The following is a 22,255-nucleotide window of genomic DNA, read 5'->3' as shown; positions in this document are numbered from 1 at the left end:
ATCCATCTGAATCCTCAGGGTAGGGTGTGGAAGGCGAGCAAGGAACGGACACAGGAAATGTCCAGGTGGATCCAGGGCCAGGGGGAGGGGGCAGAGGCAGGGCGATTAAGTGGGAGGGGGATAGACTGGGGCTGCTGTGCAGCAGAGGGAGCCAGTCTGAGGCCCGGGGAACTGTGGGAAGGGACCTGGGGGCCAGGAGGCTTGGAGGCCAGGCTTTGGAGGACTTCAATAGAAAGCGCAGGGCAGATAATGGGCCCAGACTGGGTTAGGGGAGGAGGAGAGGAAAGGTCGAAGTGGAACTTGAGGAAAGAGAACTGGGGACGAAACTCAGTTGGAGGCCTGGGAACTTAGAAACTAAAGAGTTCAGGACTCAGGGAGCAGAGGAAAGTGTAGATGGCGTCCAGGTAAGGGGTATGGGATCTGAGAGGGATAAAACCTAAGGGTCTTGAGGGTGGGAGATAGACGGAGAGGGCCAGGGAAGGTCTGTACAAGACGCTGGGACCGGGAGTCCAAGGAAGGGAGTGACCTGGAAGAGGGGGCCTTGGAGAGGAGGGCTGGGGGCTAGGGTAGGGCAGAGCAGGTGGGAGGAGAGGGGAACCCGAGCAAGAGCCGGAACCCAGGAGCTGGTAAGGTGGTCGGGCTCGGAACAACGCGCAGAGTCGAGCCGGGTCCGCATCTCTCCACCCCCGCCCATAGCCTGCAGCCCGGCTCCGTCCCGGCCCCCTACTCCTCGGCCCCCAAGCCTAAGTCCGATCCAGCGCCCCCTCTCCTTTGGCGCGACCGGCCCGGGCGCCGCGATGACCGTCACGTACACGGCGCGCGTGGCGAAGGCGCGCTTCGGCGGCTTCTCGAAGCTGCTGCTGCTGTGGCGCGGGAGCATCTATAAACTTCTGTGGCGCGAGCTGCTCTGTTTCCTCGGACTCTTCATGGCGCTGAGTGCCGCCTATCGGTGAGGCGGCCCCGGGGGTGGGTAGGGTGGGGAGGGGATGGAGAATGCCGTGCCTGAGGGAGGTCTCAGGAGGGGCTCCGAGGCGGCCCCGGAGTGGGTGCGGGAAGAGACCGGCTGCTGGGGACAGGGGCTCGCCGGTGACCCGGTGCCCCTCTCCCTCGCAGCTTCGTACTGACCGAAGAGCAGAAACGCTACTTCGAGAAGCTCGTCCTTTACTGCGACCGGTACGCCAGTCTCATCCCGGTCTCCTTCGTGCTGGGTGGGTTCGCGCTCCGGAGTTTCCCATTCTTTTCATCCCGAGACACCCATAGCCATTCCTGCTTTCTGAGACCCTTCCTCAAAGCCATCCCCGCACATCCCCATTTCTGCATCCTTTACGCCAGGTATGGCATCCATTCCCAGGACCTTGGAGGTCACCTAGTCAGTGTATCCCCTGAAGTTCCCCCATGAGAGAGCTCCGTGTCATCCACAGGCTTATCCCTGGTCACCTCAGGGACTCCCATCTGTGTCTGCATGGGCTTACCAGTGCCTCCCCTCACATGTTTTGATCCCCAGTGTGTGTTAGTCACTCAGTCATGTCTGACACTTTGAGACCCCGTGAACTATAGCCTGCCAGGCTTCTCTGACCATGGAATTCTCCAGGCAAGAATACTGGAGTGGGTTGCTATTCTCTTCTCTGAGGGATCTTCCAGACCCAGGGATCAAACCCAGGTCTCTTGCACTTCGGGCAGATTCTTTATCATCCGAGCCATCCCAGGGACCCCCTCCAAAGATCCCATAGAACTCCCTCATTTCAAGTCCATCCTGAGGGGCATCTCTCTGACAAGTCCCCCAGCTCCCTGTCCTCAATGATTTCACATAATATCAGCCTTCCTCCCACCATTCTGGGCCCATAGGGATGCGGTGACCAGCTTGCCCTAGGTTTCCTAACTTAGACCGTGTGCCCAACCCCTTCACACACCCCTGGCTCAGGGGCTCCCTATGGCCTTGGTGACAACTTACCTGTGGGCTCCATGTCTTCACCTCGATGTGTGTGCTCAGTCGTGTCTGACTCTTGAGATCCCTCGGACAGTACCCCACCAGGCTCCTCTGTCCATGGGATTTTCCAGGCGAGAATACTGAAATGGATAGCCATTTCCTACTCCAGATCTTCCCCACCCAGGGATCCAATTGGCGGGAGGATTCTTTACCAGTAACGCCACCTGGGAAGCCCTCCTTCACCTCTTTGAGTGAGTGAAATCGCTCAGTCGTGTGTGACTCTTTGCAATCTCATGGACTGTAGCCTACCAGGCTCCTCCGTCCATGAGATTTTCCAGGCAGGAATACTGGAGTGGGTTGCCATTTCCTTCTCCAGGAGATCTTCCCGACCCGGGGATTGAACCCCGGTCTCCTGCATTGTAGGCAGACGCTTTACCTTCTGAGCCACCAGGGAAGTCCTTCACCTCTATATGGAGATCCTAATCTCCCATCTCAGATGACATCCAAGCAGCCAGGGTGATTCAGCCTGCACCAACCTCTGACCTCAGGGCTAGATCCTAAGGTTCCCAGCCCACGTGGTCCCACATGGTCTGGGTGTCCAGTTACCCCGTGCTCCTGATGCAAGACCCAGGTCGGCTCCTCTTCCCTTGATCTGGGCTCCCAACTCCCTGACCCTAGTTTCCCAACTGAGCCCTCTCCCCCATCCCCGGCTCTCCCGCAGGCTTCTACGTGACGCTGGTAGTGCACCGTTGGTGGAACCAGTACCTATCCATGCCCCTGACCGACGCGCTCATGTGTGTCGTGGTCGGCACAGTGCACGGACACGATGAGCGCGGCCGCCTCTACCGACGCACGCTCATGCGCTACGCAGGGCTCTCCGGGGTGCTTATCCTGCGCTCGGTCAGCACCGCGGTCTTCAAGCGCTTCCCCACCATAGATCATGTGGTGGAAGCAGGTGAGGCTCCGGCCAAAACAGGACGCAGGCGGCGGGGGCAAGGTAGGGGCGGGGTAAATAACTCCCGACCTCGCCCGCGCAGGGTTTATGACCCGCGAGGAGCGCAAGAAGTTCGAGAACCTAAACTCATCCTACAACAAGTACTGGGTGCCTTGCGTCTGGTTCTGCAACCTGGCGGCGCAGGCTCGGCGCGAGGGCCGCATCCGCGACAACGGCGCCTTTAAGCTGCTACTAGAGGTGGGTTATCCGGATGGTCATTCTTAAAAAAAAAAAATGTACCCCACCCACCCTGAGGTGTGTCATATCCTGACTTGCCACGTGCCTTTCACAGGGCGGATTCCAAACACCCTTATCTAGAGCCCCGAGGTGTACACGTATCTCTATGGGACGGTTTCTAGGTGAATAATGCCCCTAGGTATACACACTCACCACTGAAGACTCTCTAGTCCCTGGAAGCACATGCCCGCCTCCCACTAGGTGACCACTCACCTCCATCCCAGGTAACCCCCTACTTAATCCCCATGTGTGAGCTCACATTTCAGCCCCCTCATGACCTGTATCCGCCCCACCAGGAGCTGAATGTGTTTCGGAGCAAATGTGGGATGCTCTTTCACTATGACTGGATTAGCGTGCCCCTTGTCTACACCCAGGTAACCTGGTTCTGCCTTTTTATATCCTGTGTCAGAGGCTTTGGAGCATTGGTCTCAAGGAAAAACTAAGGACTAGCTGAGACCCTGTCACAGTGACTAGTGGTCCTAGCTCTGGTCTCTCCATGACTTTCAAGACCTGACTGGCACCCCGTCCTGTCCCTCCCCCAGGTGGTGACCATTGCTGTGTACAGCTACTTCCTGGCTTGCCTCATTGGCCGCCAGTTCCTGGACCCAGCACAGGGCTACAAAGACCATGACCTGGACCTGTGCGTGCCAATCTTCACCCTGCTGCAGTTCTTCTTCTATGCTGGTTGGCTCAAGGTGGGTGGGGGTCCCAAGGCCAGGACTACAGGGGCGAAGTGGGCAGGGGTTCTCAGGGCTCTGCTTACCTCCCCTCTCCCCACTCAGGTAGCTGAGCAGCTCATCAACCCCTTTGGAGAGGACGACGATGACTTTGAGACCAACTTTTTGATCGACCGATGCTTCCAGGTGAGATTCTCTCAGTTGAGACCATCCCTAGGCTCCTAAAGGGACCCTGGCCCCAGCCCTGCCAAGACTCTTCCACACATCATTCCTGAACCATCCTCTCTCTTTGATAGCCACCTTCCTACCCATCCTGAGGGGTCCACCCTGTGGTGCCAGCGCTTTTCCATGCCCCACTCTTCCTTGCATATCCTCTCCCGCAGGTGTCAATGCTGGCTGTGGACGAGATGTATGATGACCTGGCCATGCTGGAGAAGGACCTGTACTGGGACGCGGCTGAGGCTCGAGCTCCCTACACCGCAGCCACTGCCTTCCTGATGCAGCAGCCCTCCTTCCAGGGCTCTACCTTCGACATCACGTGAGCCAGTGGGGGTGGACAGGGCCTCTTGGGTGGGGTCTCATGACTGTGTCGTCATTCAGTCTCTCAGTTGTGTCCAACTCTTAGGGACCCCATGAACTGCAGCACAACAGGCTTCCTTGTCCTTCACCATCTCCTGGAGTTTGCTCAAACTCATTGAGTTGGTGATGCCATCCAACCATCTCATCCTCTGGATGCATGACTGCAGGTTGTGTCTAATTGAAGGGGCAGTGGGTGACCAGAACGGGGCTAAAGGCTACACCCTGGAGATTCGGAGCTAAAAGCTACAGTCAATAGAACTAGGATGAGGTGTCAGGGATCCGGGTCAAGGTCTGGGGCCGGGACACGAAAGGCTACAGTCTATGAGGATTGGGCAGAACAGAAGCAACACGAGGCAGAGCCCCAACTAAGCCTTTTAAGGCCTAAGTTTGCTCATAGCCAGAGCCAGAGGATAAGGCCAGGCTCTGGAAGGGGCAAGCCAAGACTTCTGGGAGAAGTGGAACAATGAGATGGGTGGAGGCAGGAAAAGTACCGTGCCTCGGTCTCAGCTCTGTTGATGAAGACGGGAGAGGCGCAAGTGCTGACCCTCTGTCTCTCCTGCAGGCTGGCCAAGGAGGACATGCAGTTCCAGCGTCAGGACGGCTTGGAGGCGCCGCTGAATGAAGCACACGGCGACTTCCTGCAGCGCCTCCTGCCAGTGGGCACGGGCATGGGCACAGGTGGCCTGCTGGGCCGGCGCGTGCCCTTGCTGCGCCGCAAGAACAGCCACGTGTCGGAGGAATCCATGGCTGCTAGCTGCGCGTGCGCAGGCGCTCCCGACGGCGCGGTCCCGGAGTGTGGCTGCGAAGGCCCGCTGGTCGACTTAGGCCAGCCGGAGCCGGAGTCTGAGCCCATCACCGGCCCCGAGTCGCCTGCCCTCGTCCCCGCTCCCAGGGCGCCCGCTGAGCCCTTAACCGTGGTGCCGTTGTCTGGGACCCGGGGGCCGGCTCCGCCCTGGCTGCCCAGCCCCATTGGCGAGGAGGAGGAGAGTCTAGCCTGAGACCTTTGGACCCTGAATTCCCAAGGACAGGGAAACAAGCCTGCCTGCAGCAGTTTGGGTCTGCATAAGCTGCGTGTGGACTCGGCCAGCCCCCTTCTTACCTGCCTGCGCCCCAACTTTACGTTTGGCACAGAGCGTTGGAGCGCCTCCTGTGGGCCGAGGGCTGCACCAAGGGCGGGGTATCCTTCCAGCTAGCTGGGCCTTACCACCAGCTCTACTTCCTGCCACTGCGTGAGAGGCTTTTATCCCTGTGACCTGCCTTTCTTCTTTCTTTAGACTGGACATATAAGTGAGTGCCCATCTCCTGAGCTGTGTGGATGAAATGAAAGTGGCTTTAAAAAATGTTTGATACATAATAGGTGCTCAATAAAATTGTTTTGTTTTTTTTTTTCTAAAAACCCAACTCCTGCCAGGCGAGTTATGCTAGGTAAGCTTTAAGGATTATTTGATGATGTCCTGTCCACTTCCAAATTCTACTCTCTGAAATGGCCCCATTCAGTGCCCATGGTTTTACGCATTCATCAATATAGGATTCACAGGTCCCAGGACCATGCTTTCTCCCCCCAACCTTTTGTTTATTTTTGGCCACGCCCTGCAGCTTAGTTGCAGGGATCCTAGTTCCCGATCAAGGATTAAATCTGGACCCGTTGCAATGGAGTGAGAAGTCCTAACCACGGAACCGCCAGGGAATTCTCCTGCCAGCCTTGCTTCTGCAAGTGACCCCTCTGCCTCTACAATGCTCTAGGTCTTACATCAATCGTATGTAGATGACTCCTGAATTTAGAAGTCCAGCCAGGGTCCCTTCCCACACTCTAGATGCAGAGAGCCACCTGTCTACTCAACATCTCTATGTATAGATCTCATGGGCACCTTGAACATAACATGCTCCCCCAAACCAGTTCCCTGTTGACTCCCTACTTGTTTATCTTCCATCAGCTTTGTTCTTCCTGAGGACAAAACCTGGGAGTCACCTTCAACTTCTTTTTTTTTTAAGTTCATTTATTTGTTTAAAAAACATTTTATTTATGTGGCTGCATTGGATCTTAGTTGTAGCACACGAGATCTTCGTTGGGTCATGCAGGATCTTTTGGTTTGGTGCAGGCTTAGTTCCTCTACAGCATGTGACATCTTAGTACCCTGACTAGGGATCCAACCTGTGTTTCATGATTGCAAGGTGGATTCTTACCACTGGACCACTAGAGAAGTCCCTTAAAAAAAAATGCATATATATATATATATATATATACACACACATATATATGTGTGTATATATATATATATATATATACACACACACACACATATATGTGTATGTTTTGGCCACGCAGAGCTGCAAGTGGTGTCTTGGTTCCCTGACCAGGGATCAAACGCAGGCCCCCAGTAGTGGAAGCACAGTGTTAACCGCTGGACTGGCAGGGGAGTCCCCAGGTTCTCTCTCTCTCTGTCATCGCTTCTCCTTATCAGTTCAGTTCAGTTCAGTCACTCAGTCGTGTCCGACTATTTGCGACCCCATGAATGGGGTCCCTGTCCATGCCAGGCCTCCCTGTCCATCACCAACTCCCGGAGTTCACTCAGACTCATGTCCATCAAGTCAGTGATGCCATCCAGCCATCTCATCCTCTGTCGTCCCCTTCTCTTCCTGCCCCCAATCCCTCCCAGCATCAGTCTTTTCCAATGAGTCAACTCTGCATGAGGTGGCCAAAGTACTGGAGTTTCAGCTTTAGCATTATTCCTTCCAAAGAAATCCCAGGGCTGATCTCCTTCAGAATGGACTGGTTGGATCTCCTTGCAGTCCAAGGGACTCTCAAGAGTCTTCTCCAACACCACAGTTCAAAAGCATCAATTCTTCAGTGCTCAGCTTTCTTCACAGTCCAACTCTCACATCCATACATGACCACTGGAAAAACCATAGCCTTGACTAGACGAACCTTTGTTGGCAAAGTAATGTCTCTGCTTTTCAATATGCTATCTAGGTTGGTCATAACTTTCCTTCCAAGGAGTAAGTGTCTTTTAATTTCATGGGTGCAGTCACCATCTTCAGTGATTTTGGAGCCCAAAAAAATAAAGTCTGACACTGTTTCCACTGTTTCCCCATTTATTTCCCATGAAGTGATGGGACAGCAAATCCCATCAGCTTAATCTTCCAATTGTATCCAGAATCCAACCATTTCCCATTCCTCTAGGATTCCCACTCTGGCCAGAGCCCTCACTATCATCCAACCACCCATGTGGATAGTGACTTGGTCTCTCAGCTCTGACCCTAACATCTCCACAGTCTGTTCCTCCCACAGGACCAAAAGGAGCCTATGAACACTTGAATCAGGTCACATTCCTCCTTTGCTCAGAACCATCTGTGTTTCCCACTTCACTTAGAATAAAAGCTAAGGGGGACTTCCCTGGTGGTCCAGTGGTTAAGAATCTGCCTTGCAATTCAGGAGACTTGGGTTTGATCCCTGGCTGAGGAACTAAGATCTCATACTTCAGAACAACTAAGCCCCTGGGCCACAACTACTGAGCCCACACACTCTAGAGCCCGTGCTCCACAACAAAAATAGCTCCCACTCGCCACAACTAAAGAAATCCTGCGCCAAAATGAAGACCCAGCTCAGCCAAAAAAAAAAAAAAAAACCAACAAAGAACATAAGCCAGCCTTTTCTTAAAAGCAATGATCCCTTGCCCACCATCTCCCCCTGCCCTCAGTGCCCAGAGTCCAGCCAGGTCAGATTAAAAGTCTTTATTATTTTTCTTCTCAAATATAAAATCACTCTATCCCCTGGCAGCTCACTAACCCCAGGGAGAAAATCAAGAATAAGAATCACATTGCTAAAAAGAGTAGGCCCATTCTTGCCTCCCACCTGCCTCCTACATTCTTGTCCCAGCTGAGAGAGAAAGGGGCAGAGACTGTGACTTCAAGGCTCTCAAGCAACCAGCTGAGGCATAATTCTGGGCCCCCTGTGAGTTGGGGGAATCCAGGGTGGATTAAGCTGGGCAGGTGGCAGGATCCTGCGATCCATCAGTGCTTGTCGGCAGGGCGCATGTTCAGGGTTGCTAGGCGTCCCAGGGGTCCACGGCGAGCGTTGGTGGCCAGCCGCTGCTGTGCCAGGAATGACTGAGCATGGGCAGGGGCCCGCTCCTCCCCAGCTCGATGCTGTAGAGCCATGCCCTGGAGGGAGGGAGGGAGGGGCACAGCTGGAGTCAGATGAGCCTCCAGGACACCAGCACCCTCCATGCTCCCAGTACTTCAGGCAGGTGATGGTGAACTCACCATATTATACCAGGCACTGATGAGCAGCTTTTCTTCCTGCTCCCGCTGACTTCGACTCTTGTCAAAGTCCATCTGCTAAGGAGGGAACAGTCAAGGGACTGGATATACTGGTGGCAGTGAGAAGGGGTTAGGACACCAACCTCCAGGTGCCGAATTCGGACGTCCCGCTCCCGGAGCTGTGTCCTCAGGGCGTGGAGATCTAGGGGAGCCCCGCCAGGTGGCTGCTGCTTGGGTTCCAGGGTCTGTATGACCTAGGGGTGGGGAAAGACACAGTCAAGGTGACCTTGGCCCCACCGGCCATGATGCAGAAGTCTGTGACATGATGCGGCAGGACAGGCATGGGGCCAGGAGGCAGAGAGTTGCCAGGTGGGCAGCAGTGGTCTGGGCAGGAGGCCACTGGGGCACCCAGCATCCTCACCGCACGCGCCCTGTCCACATAGCGGCGGTACCGCTCCTCCACGGCCCGTAAGTCCTCGTCCTTCTTTTGAAGGCTGTGCTGAAGCTCCTCGATACGCCGGGCTGCTGGGGGTCAAGGTGGCCCCTAAGCTCTGTGCTGAGCTTGGGGGCTCCCCCCACCCATCCAGGCCACTGAGCGCCCCCCTCACTGCTGCTGTCGTTGGGGGGCTCCAGTTCCTCGATGTACTCGCGCTTCCGCTGCAGCTCCAGATCTGCTTCATGCAGCTTCTGCCTGCAGGTGGGGAGCCAGAGGCAGTCTCAGTTCCAGGCCCATTTCTCTGCTTCCCAGAAGTGTTCCTGCAGACCTCTCCACCTGACTCCAAGCCTGGGGGCTATGACCCTCCATGACCCTCACCAGGTGGCCCCTGCACCAGCCCTCCCTCCCCCATCTGTCCACTTCTCTCCATTCCACAGCCCACATGCTGGTCCAGGCACCATCATCCCTTGCCAGCCTTCTATTCTCAGCTCTTTAGTTCCATTCCTCACCCAGCAGCCAGGGATCTCTCTAGAATGCAAATCTCTTCTAAAGAAAGGAAATACAAGCTAATAGTTTGCATTCTGCCACCTGGGGCAAAACCCCAAAGTCCCTATAAGTGAGACTAATATCATGTATTATGGACTTGGAACATGGTATAACATCTAATAGTGAACCTTCGGCTATATCTACTAAAATTACAAACCCATATGCCCTGGGAGCCACCCATTCCTTTGTGTGTGTGTGTGATATATTTGCACACAAACAAAATGATACATATATAAGATTTTACTTTGTTGCACACATTGAAATCGCAAATGCCTAGAAAGAATGAATTAAATCAATTACGATATTACCAAAAAAATGCTATATGCCAGCCCTTCTAGACCAGAATTCTACAGAATTAAGCCCTAATGCCTCCAGGTATTCATCCTCTATAAGGAAATAGCTTTCTGTGCTCTAGGTTGGCATTAGGTACATTCCAGTCTTGGCAGAACTGAGAGAATAGTCATGAAAATCATTTTCTGTAAGGTCCAGTTTCCCCATGGAACCCCAGCTGACAAAAACTGCTATATCAAGAAATTAATAATAAGGTCTCCCTTTATTTATTCATACGAAGAAATTTCCCCAGTTAACTGGTTAAGTAGGGAAAGCAAAGTGTACATATTATACTACCTTTTGTGTAAATTAGGAATGAGAGTAAAAAGCTATATTCACATTCATTTGAATTTGCTTTAAAAATTCTAGAAAATTTTCCATAATGAACTAATAGAAATGGGGCTGGAATGGGGCAGAAACTGAGTTAATGAGGGAAGACTGAGATGTTTACCCTTTATTTCTGTATAACTTGGTATACCTTTTGGTTTTTAAATTATAATTGTGATAGCTATCTAAAATAGTTTATTTATTTAAGAAAGTTCTTTTAATAAAGAACTTTATTTTTTGGGAATTCCCTAGCAGTCCAGTGGTTAGGACGTGGAGCTTTCACAGCTGTGGGCCCAGGTTTTATCCCTGGTTGGGGAACTAAGATCCCACAAGCTGAGCTGTGTTTTCAAAAATGAAAAAAAAAAAAAAAAAAGTTGTTTTTTTTTTGCAATGCAAAAAAGTAATAAAAGCTGACTATCACTTTGTCACACAACCTTGCTGAAATTCCCTGAGTGACTCCCAATTGTTCCCCCAAAATACTCCACACACCTTCCTCTGGTCTATAAGACCCCAGGGGAGCTGACACTTTAGTCTGTGTGTCAGCTGACCCCCTGGCCTCATAAACAACTCCCCATGGACACCAGATCCATCCCCTACATCTTTGCCCCAATCTTTCCCCCCACCCGACTCACAGATGTTCCTCCAACTTCTTCTTCAGCAGGATTGACTGGAGGAGAGAAGAGGCGCTGGGTGAGTGTGGGGATGAGGTGTCCAGAGGTCCCAACCTTCTTGGCGGGTGAGGGTCGGGAGTGGTACTCTGAGCCCAAGGTACTTACTATGGACTTCACGGGGCATCAGGCAGCAGTGGGGAGAGAGAAGAGGGTTAGTGGTGGGCACAGGGGAGGGCCAGGCAGGGAGGAGGTGAGCACTCACGTCCTCAGTCTTGCCCCCCTGCTCCTGTAGGGCCTTCTGAAGGTCCTCCACCTGGGCCCTCAGCTCCGACAGCTGCTGCTGGTTCAGCCTGCGGAGGTGGGGGCCCCGCTCAGTGCCTGCGCCCTCCCTCACTCCCCCTCCAAGCTTAAGGGGGAGGCCCTCCTCTGCAGGGTCCTCACCGGTGCTGCGTCTCCAGGCCGTGGCGCGCACGGTTGGCCTCCTCCAGGTGGCGCTGCAGCTCCTCCTGCCGTTCCCTGTCGGCCGCCTCCTGCTGGCACAGGCGCTTGTTCTCCAATTGAAGTCGCAGGAGTGTTTCCCTGGGGATGGGGAAGGAGTGAGCAGGGCTGGGGATGGGTCACCACTCAGGCCTACAGGGCTCCAGGAGGGAAACTGGGTGGACGGGGCCGGGAGAGGGAGAAAGCCCAGGGGAAGGGCCCAGTCAGACCCTAGAGTAGGGTTAGAGTACCTGGGACTGAGCCTAGGAGTGGGTGGGCGGAGCGCTGGTGGGGTGGCACAAAGTGGACGGAGCCATGAGCACTGAGATGGGGCTCCAGGATAGGAAAACACTGCAAAGAGGAAAGCTGGACTGGGAGTTCATGTGGGCAGGATATAGGACACTGATCCCAGTAGGGAATACACTGAGAACAGGGCTGTGTCCTGGGGGCAGAACCTGATGTGGGCGGTGCCCCGCAAAGGATTTTTGCCTGGGCAGTGGAGACAGATAAGTTGGATCTAATTGGTGCACTGAGGGTCGATCCCAAAGAGGTGAGGGGAGCCACCAACAGGGCTAGAGTCCCAGACAGGTAAAAGCAGAATTAGAAGTGGGTGAGCATAAAGGACTCCCCTGGTGGCTCAGATGGTTAAGAATCTGCTTGCAATGTAGGAGACCTGGGTTGGATCCCTGGGTCAGGAAGATTCCCCTGGAGAAGGGAATGGCAACCAATTCCAGTATTCTTGCCTGGAGAATTCCATGGATGGAGAAGCCTGGTGGACTACAGTCCATGCTATGCAATGCTAAGTCACTTCAGTCGTGTCCGACTATGTGTGACCCCATAGACGGCAGCCCACCAGGCTCCCCCGTCCCTGGGATTCTCCAGGCAAGAACACTGGAGTAGGTTGCCATTTCCTTCTCCAATGCATGAAAGTGAAAAGTGAAAGTGAAGTCACTCAGTCGTATCCGACTCCCAGCGACCCCATGGACTGGAGCCTACCAGGCTCCTCCGTCCATGGGATTTTCCAGGCAAGAGTACTGGAGTGGGGTGTCATTGCCTTCTCTGACTACAGTCCATAGGGTGGAGGAAAAAAAGCTCAGCTAGGACTTGGGAACCAAGCTGAGCAGGTCTGGCAAGTGGTAAGTACCTGCTTTGGGGATGGGGTTGAGGGTGGGAACGGGGTTCAGGGTGGGAACTGGCAGGCTCCAGTGGGACCAGAGCTCTGAGTGACTGACCCCTGGATACCTGAGCTCTGCAGGAAGGATCTCAGCTGCTAAGTTTCCCACAGCCGGTGAGGTGGGATCCAGTGAGGGGTCTGGAGAATGTGAGAAAAGTCTTCAGGTGGTGCCACAGTTCTTGTCCCCGTCCCTAGGATCCTTGGATGAAGCATCTTTGGGGACTCAAGTTTGGCCAATGCCTGACTTGACACAAACCCCACACCCAGCTTGAAAGGGAGCCATGATATTTGGCCTGAGTTTGCCTTTGCTCACCCCCTTAGAGCCCCGAAGGACAGCTCTTGCTGCTTTCCATTGGGCCACATCACCTCTTTCCACTTGAGACTCCCTCCAGCATGGCCTCGCTCTGCGACCCCAAACTAGACAAGCCCTGGGCACTGCCTTTTCTGTTTGCCCTAACAGCGCATGTGGCCAGGTAAGGCTCCAGGCCAGCGTTCTCCCAGGCCCTGGGATGAACCTCCAACTCACCGGCCTGGGCCAGCCCCCGAGGCTGCATCTGGGCGCAGCGCAGCTCCTCATTGGCCTCCCGCAGGGAGTCCCGCTCTGCCAACAGCCGCTGGAGGGACAGGGTGCAACAGGCCACTTGAGGCAGGATCGGCCTCCTGGGAAATGGGCTTTGCCTTGATGGGCAGGGTGAGGCTTGGGCAGTAGGACCTCAGTCTCACCTCCTTCTCCTTTGTCACCGACTCATACTTTTCCTCCAGATTGCGGCACTCGAATAGCCATTTCTCAGCCTTCATGGCCTCCTCTTGCCGTTTGCCCTGCAGTTCCTGAACCTGAACAGAGGCGAGGGGAGAAGACTACAGGGTGAGAGGGAGGGACAGGGACTGAGTACAAGGTGAAAGGGCGGGGCCAGAGGGACCAGCAGAAAGAGACTTGGAAGAGGCGGGGCTTAAGTGAAGAGGCGGGGCTTGCAAAGCTACAGCAGAGCTGTCCAGTCTAGAGGGTGTGGCCTCTACGTAAACGAGGGGGCGGGCTCTGGGTGGACTGGCTCAGCACTCTGCTGAGGGTAGGCCAAAGTCAGTAGCCAGCCGAGAGGAGACCCCACCCCAGTCCGGGTCCAGGCTCCCACCCACACCTGTCGCCGCTGCGCCTCTAGCTGGGCACGCAGGGATCCGGCCCTGCGTAGTTCTTCCTCCAGCTGTCGTGTGCGCTCCGCGTGGCTGGCGTTGCACTCCTCCAGCTGCCGCACCTGCCGCCGAAGCTCCCGCAGCTCGCCCAGGCGGCGCCTGCAGCTGTTCAGCGTGGCTTCCAGCTGCCCGGCACGCTCGGAGGACTGCCTGGGGGGCCGGGGCAAGTGGGAAGAGGAGGTGGGGGTCTGCTTGGGTCTGCTAGGGTTCAGCTTGGATGCGAGGCCCTCAGGGCAGGGGAAGGTGTCAGGTCAGCCTTGGGCATTTGGTTCACGAAGGTCAGGGGTCAGCGGGGCCTGGTGATGTTGGGGGATCATTAGGGAGCATAAAGGAAGACCTAAACATAAATGGTTGTGTTCGTGCTCGGTGGCTCAGTCATGTCTGACTCTTTGGGACCCCACGGCTCCTCTGTCCATGCGATTTTTCTAGGCAAGAATACTGGAGTGGGTTGCCATTTCCTTCTCCAGGGGATCTCCCCGACCTAGGGATGGAACCCACATCTCATGTGTCTCCCACACTGGCAGGCAGATTCTTTACCAGTGAGCCACCTGGGAAGCCCCAAACATCAATGGTTACCCCAAGATTAAAATCAGGGGTTTTCTGGAAGACACAAAACGACTGGGGTTACAAGAGGAATGATGGGGCCCAGAGGATCTGAGGAGCCTCCTTGGACACTCTGGGGTCATGAGATGGCTGTGGGGCCAATAAGGGCATTGTGGGTGCAGGGGCCATGGAGGGGTCATGGGAGATCTCTGAGGCACAGCAATATGGGGTTCTTGAAGATATGGTAGGGGCTCACTAGGAACTTTTAACATTACAGAGGTGTCATAGGGATCACAAGGGAGCTCTTTGAGGCTACAGAAGGCACATTGAGGTTCAGGGGTGGGTACTATGGGGGCCCACAATGCACTTTGCGGTTTCAGGGATGCTGTGGCATCATAAGAAGGGATAGTCATGAGATGGGGGGCCAGAGGTGTCACCAAGGGCAAAGTTATTGCATCGTGGGGTCCTGGGGGGCCACCATGGATCCAGGGACTTTGGTGTTCTCCAGAGGACATGATGGGTTCCAGGATAGTGTTGCAGTGTTCAGGGCAGTACTTTAGAGTCTATGGGGCATTGTGAGGGCTCACTAGGAATTTGGGGGTTACAGAGGTACAGTGACGTCAGAGAGGCAATCTGGCAGTGGGGACCTGCCACTCACCGAAGCTCATCCATCTCATCCTTCAGAGCCTGTGCCTCCTGGGCCAGGCTGGTCAGCGCTTGGTTCCGCTGCTGCAGCTCGGCAACCTCCCGCTCCAGCTCCACACAGCGCATGCGCTCGTCCTCCCTGCCACTCTCCAGCCTGGGGGATGGCGGAAGCGTCACATAAAGGGACTGTACCTGCCCCAGGCCCCTGGTCTGCTGGCCCTGTCCCCCGCCTGGCCATACCTGAAGTTCTCTTCCTGCAGCTGCTCCAACTGGGTCTGCAGGAGCAGCAGCTTCTTGGCAGTGAGGCCGCTGGCGCCCTCATCCTCGGGCCTGCCCACCCGCTCCCTTAGAACCGAATTTTCCTGAGCCAGGCTCTGCTTCTCCTCTGACAGGAGAACCAGCTGCGGGCAGGCAGGGCATACAGATAAGCTGGAGCTGGGAGGGGAGGCTGTGCGGGCAACCCTACCCTGGGAGCACCTGAGAACTCCCATCTCGGCCCCACCTGCCGCTCCAGATCCAAACAGCGCTGCCGCAGCTCGTCCCCCTCATCAGCCTCCTCACTCAGGAAGTAGTACCTGCGGGACTGATGAGAGGAGTGGAGGGACGGGGAGAAGAAAAAAATTCAGGGATCCAGGGGAGGAGGATGCAGAAAGGGAGGCTGGGATCTCCAGGGACAGAGCAGAGGGAGCTGACAAACCCTCAGATCTAAGAGAGAGCTTGGACCTGAGGGGACTGGAGGAAAGGCAACTCGGGAGCCCTGGGGACCTGGCAAGAGACTAGGATCCTGGGGGATGGGAGTGGTTTACAGGCTTAAGGTCAAGCCCCTCCTCCTTAGGCAGCCCTGGAAAATCAGTAATAGGGGTGGACTTTAACAAGGTCCCCACCCTTTACCTGGCTATCAAAGTTCCCATATGTTTCTGGTGACAGGGAGTCAGAGGTGTCTTTGGTCATGAGCTGGAGGGAGGGGAGAGGGCAGTGGGAGAACACTGAGATGAGCTGGGGCCTCTGAGGGCAGACTCCAAAATTCCTACAATCCAGCCTAAGAATCCTTGTCCTTCAAAAACAACCCCAGTCCAGAGGCTGCCCCATATGTCCAACAAACAGGGAGTCCTGGTCCTTCCCCCCAGCTCCCAGCTGCACTGTAAAGTATTTGAGATCCTAGATCCAGAGAAGGAACTGAACCCAGGCCATGGCAGTGGAAGCATTCATTCCTAACCACTGGACCATCTGAGAATTCCTGAGGCCTGGCCCTTTTAGCATGGTAGGTTGTGACTTCGAGCTGGGAGAGGCTGGCAGACACATGAGACAGAGAAATCTGGCCAAGTGAGTTCCACACAGAGCCCAGGCCTTACCAGGGCAGAGCCTGTGCCCAGCTGCCTCTGCCCTGGAAATGTCCCCTCCCCTGAAGCTCCTTCCCACAGTGGGCACCCCCACCTACCTCCTGGATGGCTTCCATCACCACATGCTGAACGGATTCCTCTAGTGTCATGATTCTCTGGATGTGTTCTGAGGGTCAAGGTGGGGGAGACTGAGGCGAGGGTCGGAGGGGCAAGGAGGGTTTTCTCGGGTCTTCCCATTAGGGACCACCCCTAACCTCCCATACCCTGCTTTTTCTCGCAACTGATGGCACAACCCAGAACCAGCTGAAGCAGCTTGCCAAGCTCTTCTGGGTCTGAGAACTCGCCAATGAGGCTCACATCTGGAAGGTGCTGCTCCAAAATGGGATGCCCCAGGACCTGAGGATGGGGGGATGAAGGGGTATCAGGGGCTCAAGGATTCCCCCCCGCCCCGCTCCTCCCAACCTAACCCACTAAATCCCTTTACAGTTACTCACATCCTGAGAGTACTCTACTAGGCTCTGTAAGATCGCCTTCAGATTGCTGACCTGGGGAAGGGCAAGGAGTTGTGTCCAGGGTCTGAAAGCCCCCCAGAAGGGGCCAGGCAGACCCCACCCTGAACCTGTCTAGCTCATCCTCTTCTTCTCTGCCTCACCTCCTAATCCCTGGTCGTCTCATCCTGTTTGGTCCCATTCTCTGTCTCAATGTCCGCCCTCCTAGGACTGACCTGTCTGACTGCCGGCTCTTCTTCTCCACCTGCCCATATTATTTACGTGTCCCACAGATCCAGTCACTTCTCACCACCTGCCTCACTACCCTTTGACCCTAACCATCATCTTCTTTCACGTGAATGGTTACAACAGCTTCCAGTCTTGCTGCTTGCCCTCCATTCCTCTACAAACAGCCAGGGGGAGCTTTTCAAAGCCCCAGCCAGGTTTGTGTCTTTCCTCTACTAAAATCCTTTCTTGACTTTACACAGCTTAAAATAGAATCTACCTCCCTGCTCCAGCCTGCCAGGTCCCTGATGACCTCATCTACCATGCCTACACTCCTGCTTTCTGTTCTAACCTCCCTGCCATTCATTTCTCGATCACACCAAGCTTATTCCCAACTGAAGGCCTTTCCAATTTTTCCTGGAGTCTGGAATCCCATTCCTCCAAATCTCACATTGGAAATCAGCCCATCTAGAGTAACCACCCACCCATTCTCAGTTGGCTGTCTCTCACGACCCAGCTTTTATTTCTTCATAGAGCTAACTGCTATTACAAGTCAATGTTAATGCTTGTGTATGCAGTTTTTTGTCTGTGTTACTCCTTGCTGCACACCCAGGCCTGCTTAATACAAGAATGAATGAACAAATACATAGTTAGCTGGTCCCCATACAACTGTCTCTCTTCCTGTCCATCACCCAGGATATATCTAACTGACCGGTCCCTGATCAACTCTTCACCAGTCTGTCCCCCATTCCTGAGTCCACCTGTCACCTTCAGCCTCCGGTTGGGACCTGGGTCCTCTGAAATGCCCTGGAGCCACGCTTCGTTGAACCAGGAAGGGTCTCTGGGGGTGAGAAGGTGGGATGAGCTGCTGGAGGATTCCTTTGGGACCCTCCCCCTCAGCCCCACTCACATCTGGTTCAGCACAAAGGCTACTGCCAGGCCACTGCTCAGGTCCTGGGGGCTGGTACAGGGGGGCGGGACATTGAACGTCTGCAGCTGAGGGAGGAGAGGAAAGTACAACAACCAGAATCAGGGGCCGGGACCAAGGAACCACGCCCCTTTCGCAGACTTATCCTTTCAGCAGGACCTTCACAAGGTTGGGCGGAAGTTGCTGGCCAGTTGCTCCAGCAAGCCAGCTCCGTGGGGGTGTGGCCTCTGCTCACCTGGACCGACCAGAGGGGGCGTGGCCTTACTCTACCGCTGCCGAACAAACTCCGCGCAACCAAGCGAGGGCAGAATCACAAGTCACCTGGTCCCCATAGGCACCACGTGACCAGGCCACCTCACCTGGGCCCTCCCCTTCTACAAGACCCAGCCACAAAGGGGCGTGGCCTCACCTGTGCTTTCCAGCAAAACTGCCACGTGACGGGGCAGGTGCTCAGGCCAGAGTTCAACTACCTAGCAGGCTGACGACCCCCTCCTCCTCCCAGCCCCAGGACGGAGTGAGTGGACAGAGCCAAGTTGGCGTACACCTGTCCCTGGCCCCGCCCCCGACCTACCCAGGTGAGCAGAGACCCGCATAGTTCTTCCTTGTCCATGCTCATGGCTCCCGATCGGATTCGACCCCGGCCGTGCAGCCCCGCCACCGCAGCGGCTTCCAGATCAGCCAACAGCGAGCGCCAGCAGCCCCGACCTCCCGCTCGGCCTAGAGCGCCGCCCCGCCCCCTAGGCGCAGGCCCCGCCCTAGACACGTGATCTCCTCCAGGCTCCAGCTCAGGCCTTCAGACCCGCCATGTTGGATCCGGGAAGCCGTTTGAGCGCCTGTAGTGCCGCTAGGGGTCAGTCTGGGCCAACCTTGCGCATCCCAAGGGTGGCCTCGCCTCTTTTCCTCCCCGAGCTCTTTTTGAGGTAGTGAAGACCTCGCCGTCTTTCCTCAACCGAGGTGGAGTTGCCCCACCCTGTTATACAGGCGCATTCACGTCCTTTCCCTTCAGCTGAAAGAAATTCTGCTGTCTAACCACATTATGATCGGAGCCTTTGCGCGGGAGAAGGGCAGGCCATAACATATTCTATGGACTTAGGGAACACTAAAGTTTCTTCCCAGCGGCAAGAATTTGATAGTCTTGCCCAAGGGTAGACAAGGGGATTCGGGTCCTAAGTCAAGGGCAGGATAGTTAGTCCTGGGTAGTGAACAGACATACTTGCCTACCCTGAATCCGTCCTTCACTAAGCTTTCCCAGCCCTTTCCCCTCTCTGAGCCCTGCGCCTCAGAACCCATTACCGGGCCGGCCTGGTCGCCTCGGCCCACCAGGGGGCGCCCGGACCGCAGGAACGCAGCCTAGAGGGGAAACGACGGGCCTACTCTGAGACCCCTGGGCAGTGAAGAAGGCTTAAAAGGAAAATGCTAACAGTACTACGTAACAATAAACTCGCAGTCACTATTTATAGAGTGCCTACAGAATGCAGCTCTGCGCTAAGCGATTTAACTATATAGTTGGTTGGAATCTCCACGACTGTAGGTAGCAAGGGCTCTCATAATTCCCGGTGCGCAAGAGAGGAAAGAGGTTCTGGGTGGATCCGGCTTGGGGGCCTGGGAGGCGGGTAAAGCCCTGGCCGGCGTCCTCTGACGCCTGAGTTCCCTTGCAGTCCCTCCCCCGCGGGGCGGGCGAGGTAATGAGTAGTAATTAGAGGTTATTAGCTGTACCCAGAGGGAGGGGCGGGCTCTGCTTTGGGGGTGGGTCTAGGTCTGAAAGAAGGAGAGCTGCTCCCTGCAACCTAGAGTCTGGTTCTGGCGACTCCTACCCGCGCCCCCCCCTTACCCCAGCAATTTGGGCAGGATGATAATAGCTCCCCTCTTAACACCCCCTCCCTGCATTCCCTCTTCCCGCAGTATCGCGGGAACACAATCACTCTAGCACAGACTCCAGCTTACAGCCCACTCAAACGTGCGACCGCACACACGCAGGGACCTTGGAGGCTCGTCTACACACCCACATCCCCTTCCCGAGTCGTTTTCAGTCTCCATCCTCTGGGAGCAGAGCCGAGGGAAGGAATAGGGAGGAAGGGGACAAGGGCCGGCAGTGCGGGCTTCCGGACTGGGCTTCTTCCGGCGGGCGTGAGAACAACTGCCATTTATTCGCTACCCGCACCCGTCAAGGGAGAGGGTGCTGCCAATAGGGTGAAACGGGGGGGGGGGGGGAGCTGCCACCTGGCAGAAATGGAAGGTGAGCCGAAACTACGGCTGTGGCAAGGCTGGGAGGCTGGGAATATTTGTGAGAGGATGTAGTCACCCAATGTCGGGGGACGTGCTGGGACCGCCAAATATTGGGAGTGGGGTCCCCAATATTTGCAAGACCCGCAGGGATCTTGATGTTTAGGAGGGATCTAAATATCTGGAGCATGGACTTGAATTGTTTTAACGTTGCCGTGATATTATAGGCGTTATAGATATTCAGGGACCCCAAAGTCCCCAGATTTAAAGGAAGGTCTGGGTACCCTCACTTTGAAGGAGTCACAACCCTCCATTTGGGGTGGCAAGGAATCTTATGTTGGAGGGGAAAGGGAGTTCCCTACTGTGGTGAAGAGCAGCAATCCCTAATAATGGGACACAGGGAACCCCGCTGTTGAAGGCATCCGTGCGCCCTCCAAGGAGACCGGTTACAAACCTTCATTCTGAAGCAGGGATCTTTTATTTGGGGAAAAGATTCAAAGCCCCATTTTGATGGAGAGAGCCCCAAAGTTTGGGGAATGATCTGAAGGCCTCCATTAAGGACAGAGATGCTGGTCTGGGCCAGCAGCCCCCAGCTGGTTTGGGGACCCCACCCCCTCCTTTCCCCTCTGTTTCCAGGAACAGCTGGGCCCAGCCTGGGCTGTACTGCTGGGAAGCGGGTGAGTCAACCCCTCCCTGTGGCCACAGCTGGACCCCCGCCCGCCCCCTCTGGCCTTCACATCTGGGCAGAGACCCAGTCATGAGAGCTGGGATGGGGACCCTTAAATTCACACTGTTGGAGATGGTGCCGCTCCCCTCGGAAAGTGATCACAGCCTCGGGGTGGACACCATGCCCCACCCCATATCATGAGGGACTCTGGCAGGTTTTCTACACTCCAGACACTGACATTCTGCCTGGACTCCCATCCTGACCCCCTCCCCTCCTCGTGTCTGTATATGTATCTCTGAGTCCATGTGAAATGTGTTCACGGCTATGTAGATGAGAAATGGTGGGTCTGTGATTGTGTGTGCACAGGCCTGTGTCTGCATCGACCTGTGTCTTGGTGAGTCTTGAGGCCCTGGGAATTTACACAACAGGCTATGCGTGTGTGATTTGGTGGGGTTTTTTTGGAGGAGGGGTGTGCTGTCAGGGACTAGGGCACGTGTTTTTCTTTATGGGACCTTGGTGCTGGTTTAGTCGCTAAGTCGTGTGGGGCTCTTGGGACCCCCATGGACTGTAGCCTGCCAAGCTCCTCTGTCCATAGGATTTTCCAGGCAAAAACACGAGTGGGTTGCCATTTCCTTCGCTAGGGGATCTTCCTGACCCAAGGATCAAACTGGGGTCTCCTGCACTGCAGGCAGATTCTTTACCGACTGAGCTACCAGGGAAAACCTTTGTGTCTATATCCCTGTGTCATTCTTTGTGTAAGTAGTGAATGACTGATAATCAGTACTTCAGTATGCCTTTGTTTCTGTGACCGTGTCCTACTTTATGTCATGTGTTTTTCTGCGATAGCATGAGGCTGTCATGGGTGGCCTTGGTTTGCCCATGTCCCCGAGACAATCTGGTGTCCCTGTATGCAGCCTTGTGGGTTTGACTTACTTTCTGTGCCCTGTGATGTACGCGGACAGTATGACCATCGAGTCTGTCCCCACAATGTGTCTGTGACTCTACAGTCTCCATGTGAGGGGAGTGGCTGCATGACAACTGGATTCCTGAGGTCCGAGACTTTATCTGTTTGCATCTTTGTGTTGTTGGTGTGGCTTTATAGGAGTGTATATGTCACCTGTGTATGAAGATGGCCCTGTCTGTGTCCCTACCACAAACGGCGTGTGACAATGTGACCCTGCCCGCAGTCGCTGCGGGACTGGCTGGATTAGTGAAGGTTTGTGCCAACGTGTGGCAGGTTTGTATCCGTGTGACACTGTAGATCGAGAGTTTGTGACCTTGTGGGGGGGTGTCAAAGTCACACAAGACAGCGTACTTAGCGGAGGCAGAGGCAGTGACATGCTCCGGGGGTGTCAAAAACCCCCGAGCTCTGCTGCTCTGGGCCCCGCTCCCTGCGCTGCGGGGGCGCGTGCGTCGTGCGTGACGTGAGGCAC

General features: G+C 55.1%; 2 protein-coding genes across 13 annotated transcripts; one reads left to right on the top strand and one right to left on the bottom strand.

Annotated features, from left to right (window-relative positions):
• Window positions 1-702: 702 nt before the first annotated feature.
• BEST2 (bestrophin 2) lies at window positions 703-5,912 on the top strand. Its single transcript, XM_070792193.1, has 9 exons — window positions 703-949; window positions 1,114-1,208; window positions 2,649-2,882; window positions 2,965-3,119; window positions 3,455-3,532; window positions 3,701-3,853; window positions 3,941-4,021; window positions 4,219-4,373; window positions 4,977-5,912. The coding sequence occupies exons 1-9, from the start codon at window positions 798-800 to the stop codon at window positions 5,410-5,412; spliced, it is 1,539 nt and encodes a 512-aa protein (XP_070648294.1). The 5' UTR covers window positions 703-797; the 3' UTR covers window positions 5,413-5,912.
• A 2,219-nt stretch (window positions 5,913-8,131) lies between these two features.
• On the bottom strand, window positions 8,132-20,091 carry HOOK2 (hook microtubule tethering protein 2). 12 transcript variants are annotated; one of them, XM_019964061.2, is made up of 22 exons: window positions 19,935-20,053; window positions 17,915-18,000; window positions 17,773-17,845; window positions 16,786-16,836; window positions 16,555-16,687; window positions 16,390-16,457; window positions 15,843-15,905; window positions 15,454-15,534; window positions 15,192-15,352; window positions 14,965-15,105; window positions 13,712-13,913; window positions 13,299-13,409; window positions 13,102-13,189; window positions 12,644-12,713; window positions 11,366-11,503; window positions 11,187-11,274; window positions 10,946-10,980; window positions 9,283-9,365; window positions 9,096-9,199; window positions 8,818-8,928; window positions 8,678-8,752; window positions 8,132-8,575 (listed from the first exon to the last, which is right to left on the bottom strand). In XM_019964061.2, exons 1-22 carry the CDS (start codon window positions 19,938-19,940, stop codon window positions 8,426-8,428), a joined length of 2,118 nt encoding a protein of 705 aa, XP_019819620.2. In that variant the 5' UTR covers window positions 19,941-20,053; the 3' UTR covers window positions 8,132-8,425. The 12 variants fall into 12 exon arrangements, 9 of the variants coding, with proteins under 9 accessions (XP_019819620.2, XP_019819617.2, XP_019819618.2 ...); XM_019964058.2 differs by lacking the exon at window positions 19,935-20,053 and adding an exon at window positions 18,504-18,678; XM_019964059.2 differs by lacking the exon at window positions 19,935-20,053 and adding an exon at window positions 18,504-18,678 and having other exon boundaries at window positions 8,678-8,749.
• Between the last annotated feature and the right edge of the window lie 2,164 nt (window positions 20,092-22,255).

Source organism: Bos indicus, chromosome 7, assembly GCF_029378745.1.
Source record: "Bos indicus isolate NIAB-ARS_2022 breed Sahiwal x Tharparkar chromosome 7, NIAB-ARS_B.indTharparkar_mat_pri_1.0, whole genome shotgun sequence".
In the NCBI taxonomy this organism is placed as follows: Eukaryota; Metazoa; Chordata; class Mammalia; order Artiodactyla; family Bovidae; genus Bos; species Bos indicus.
The sequence above is the reverse complement of the archived record's forward strand: the minus strand, read 5'-3'. Positions and strand labels throughout refer to the sequence as shown.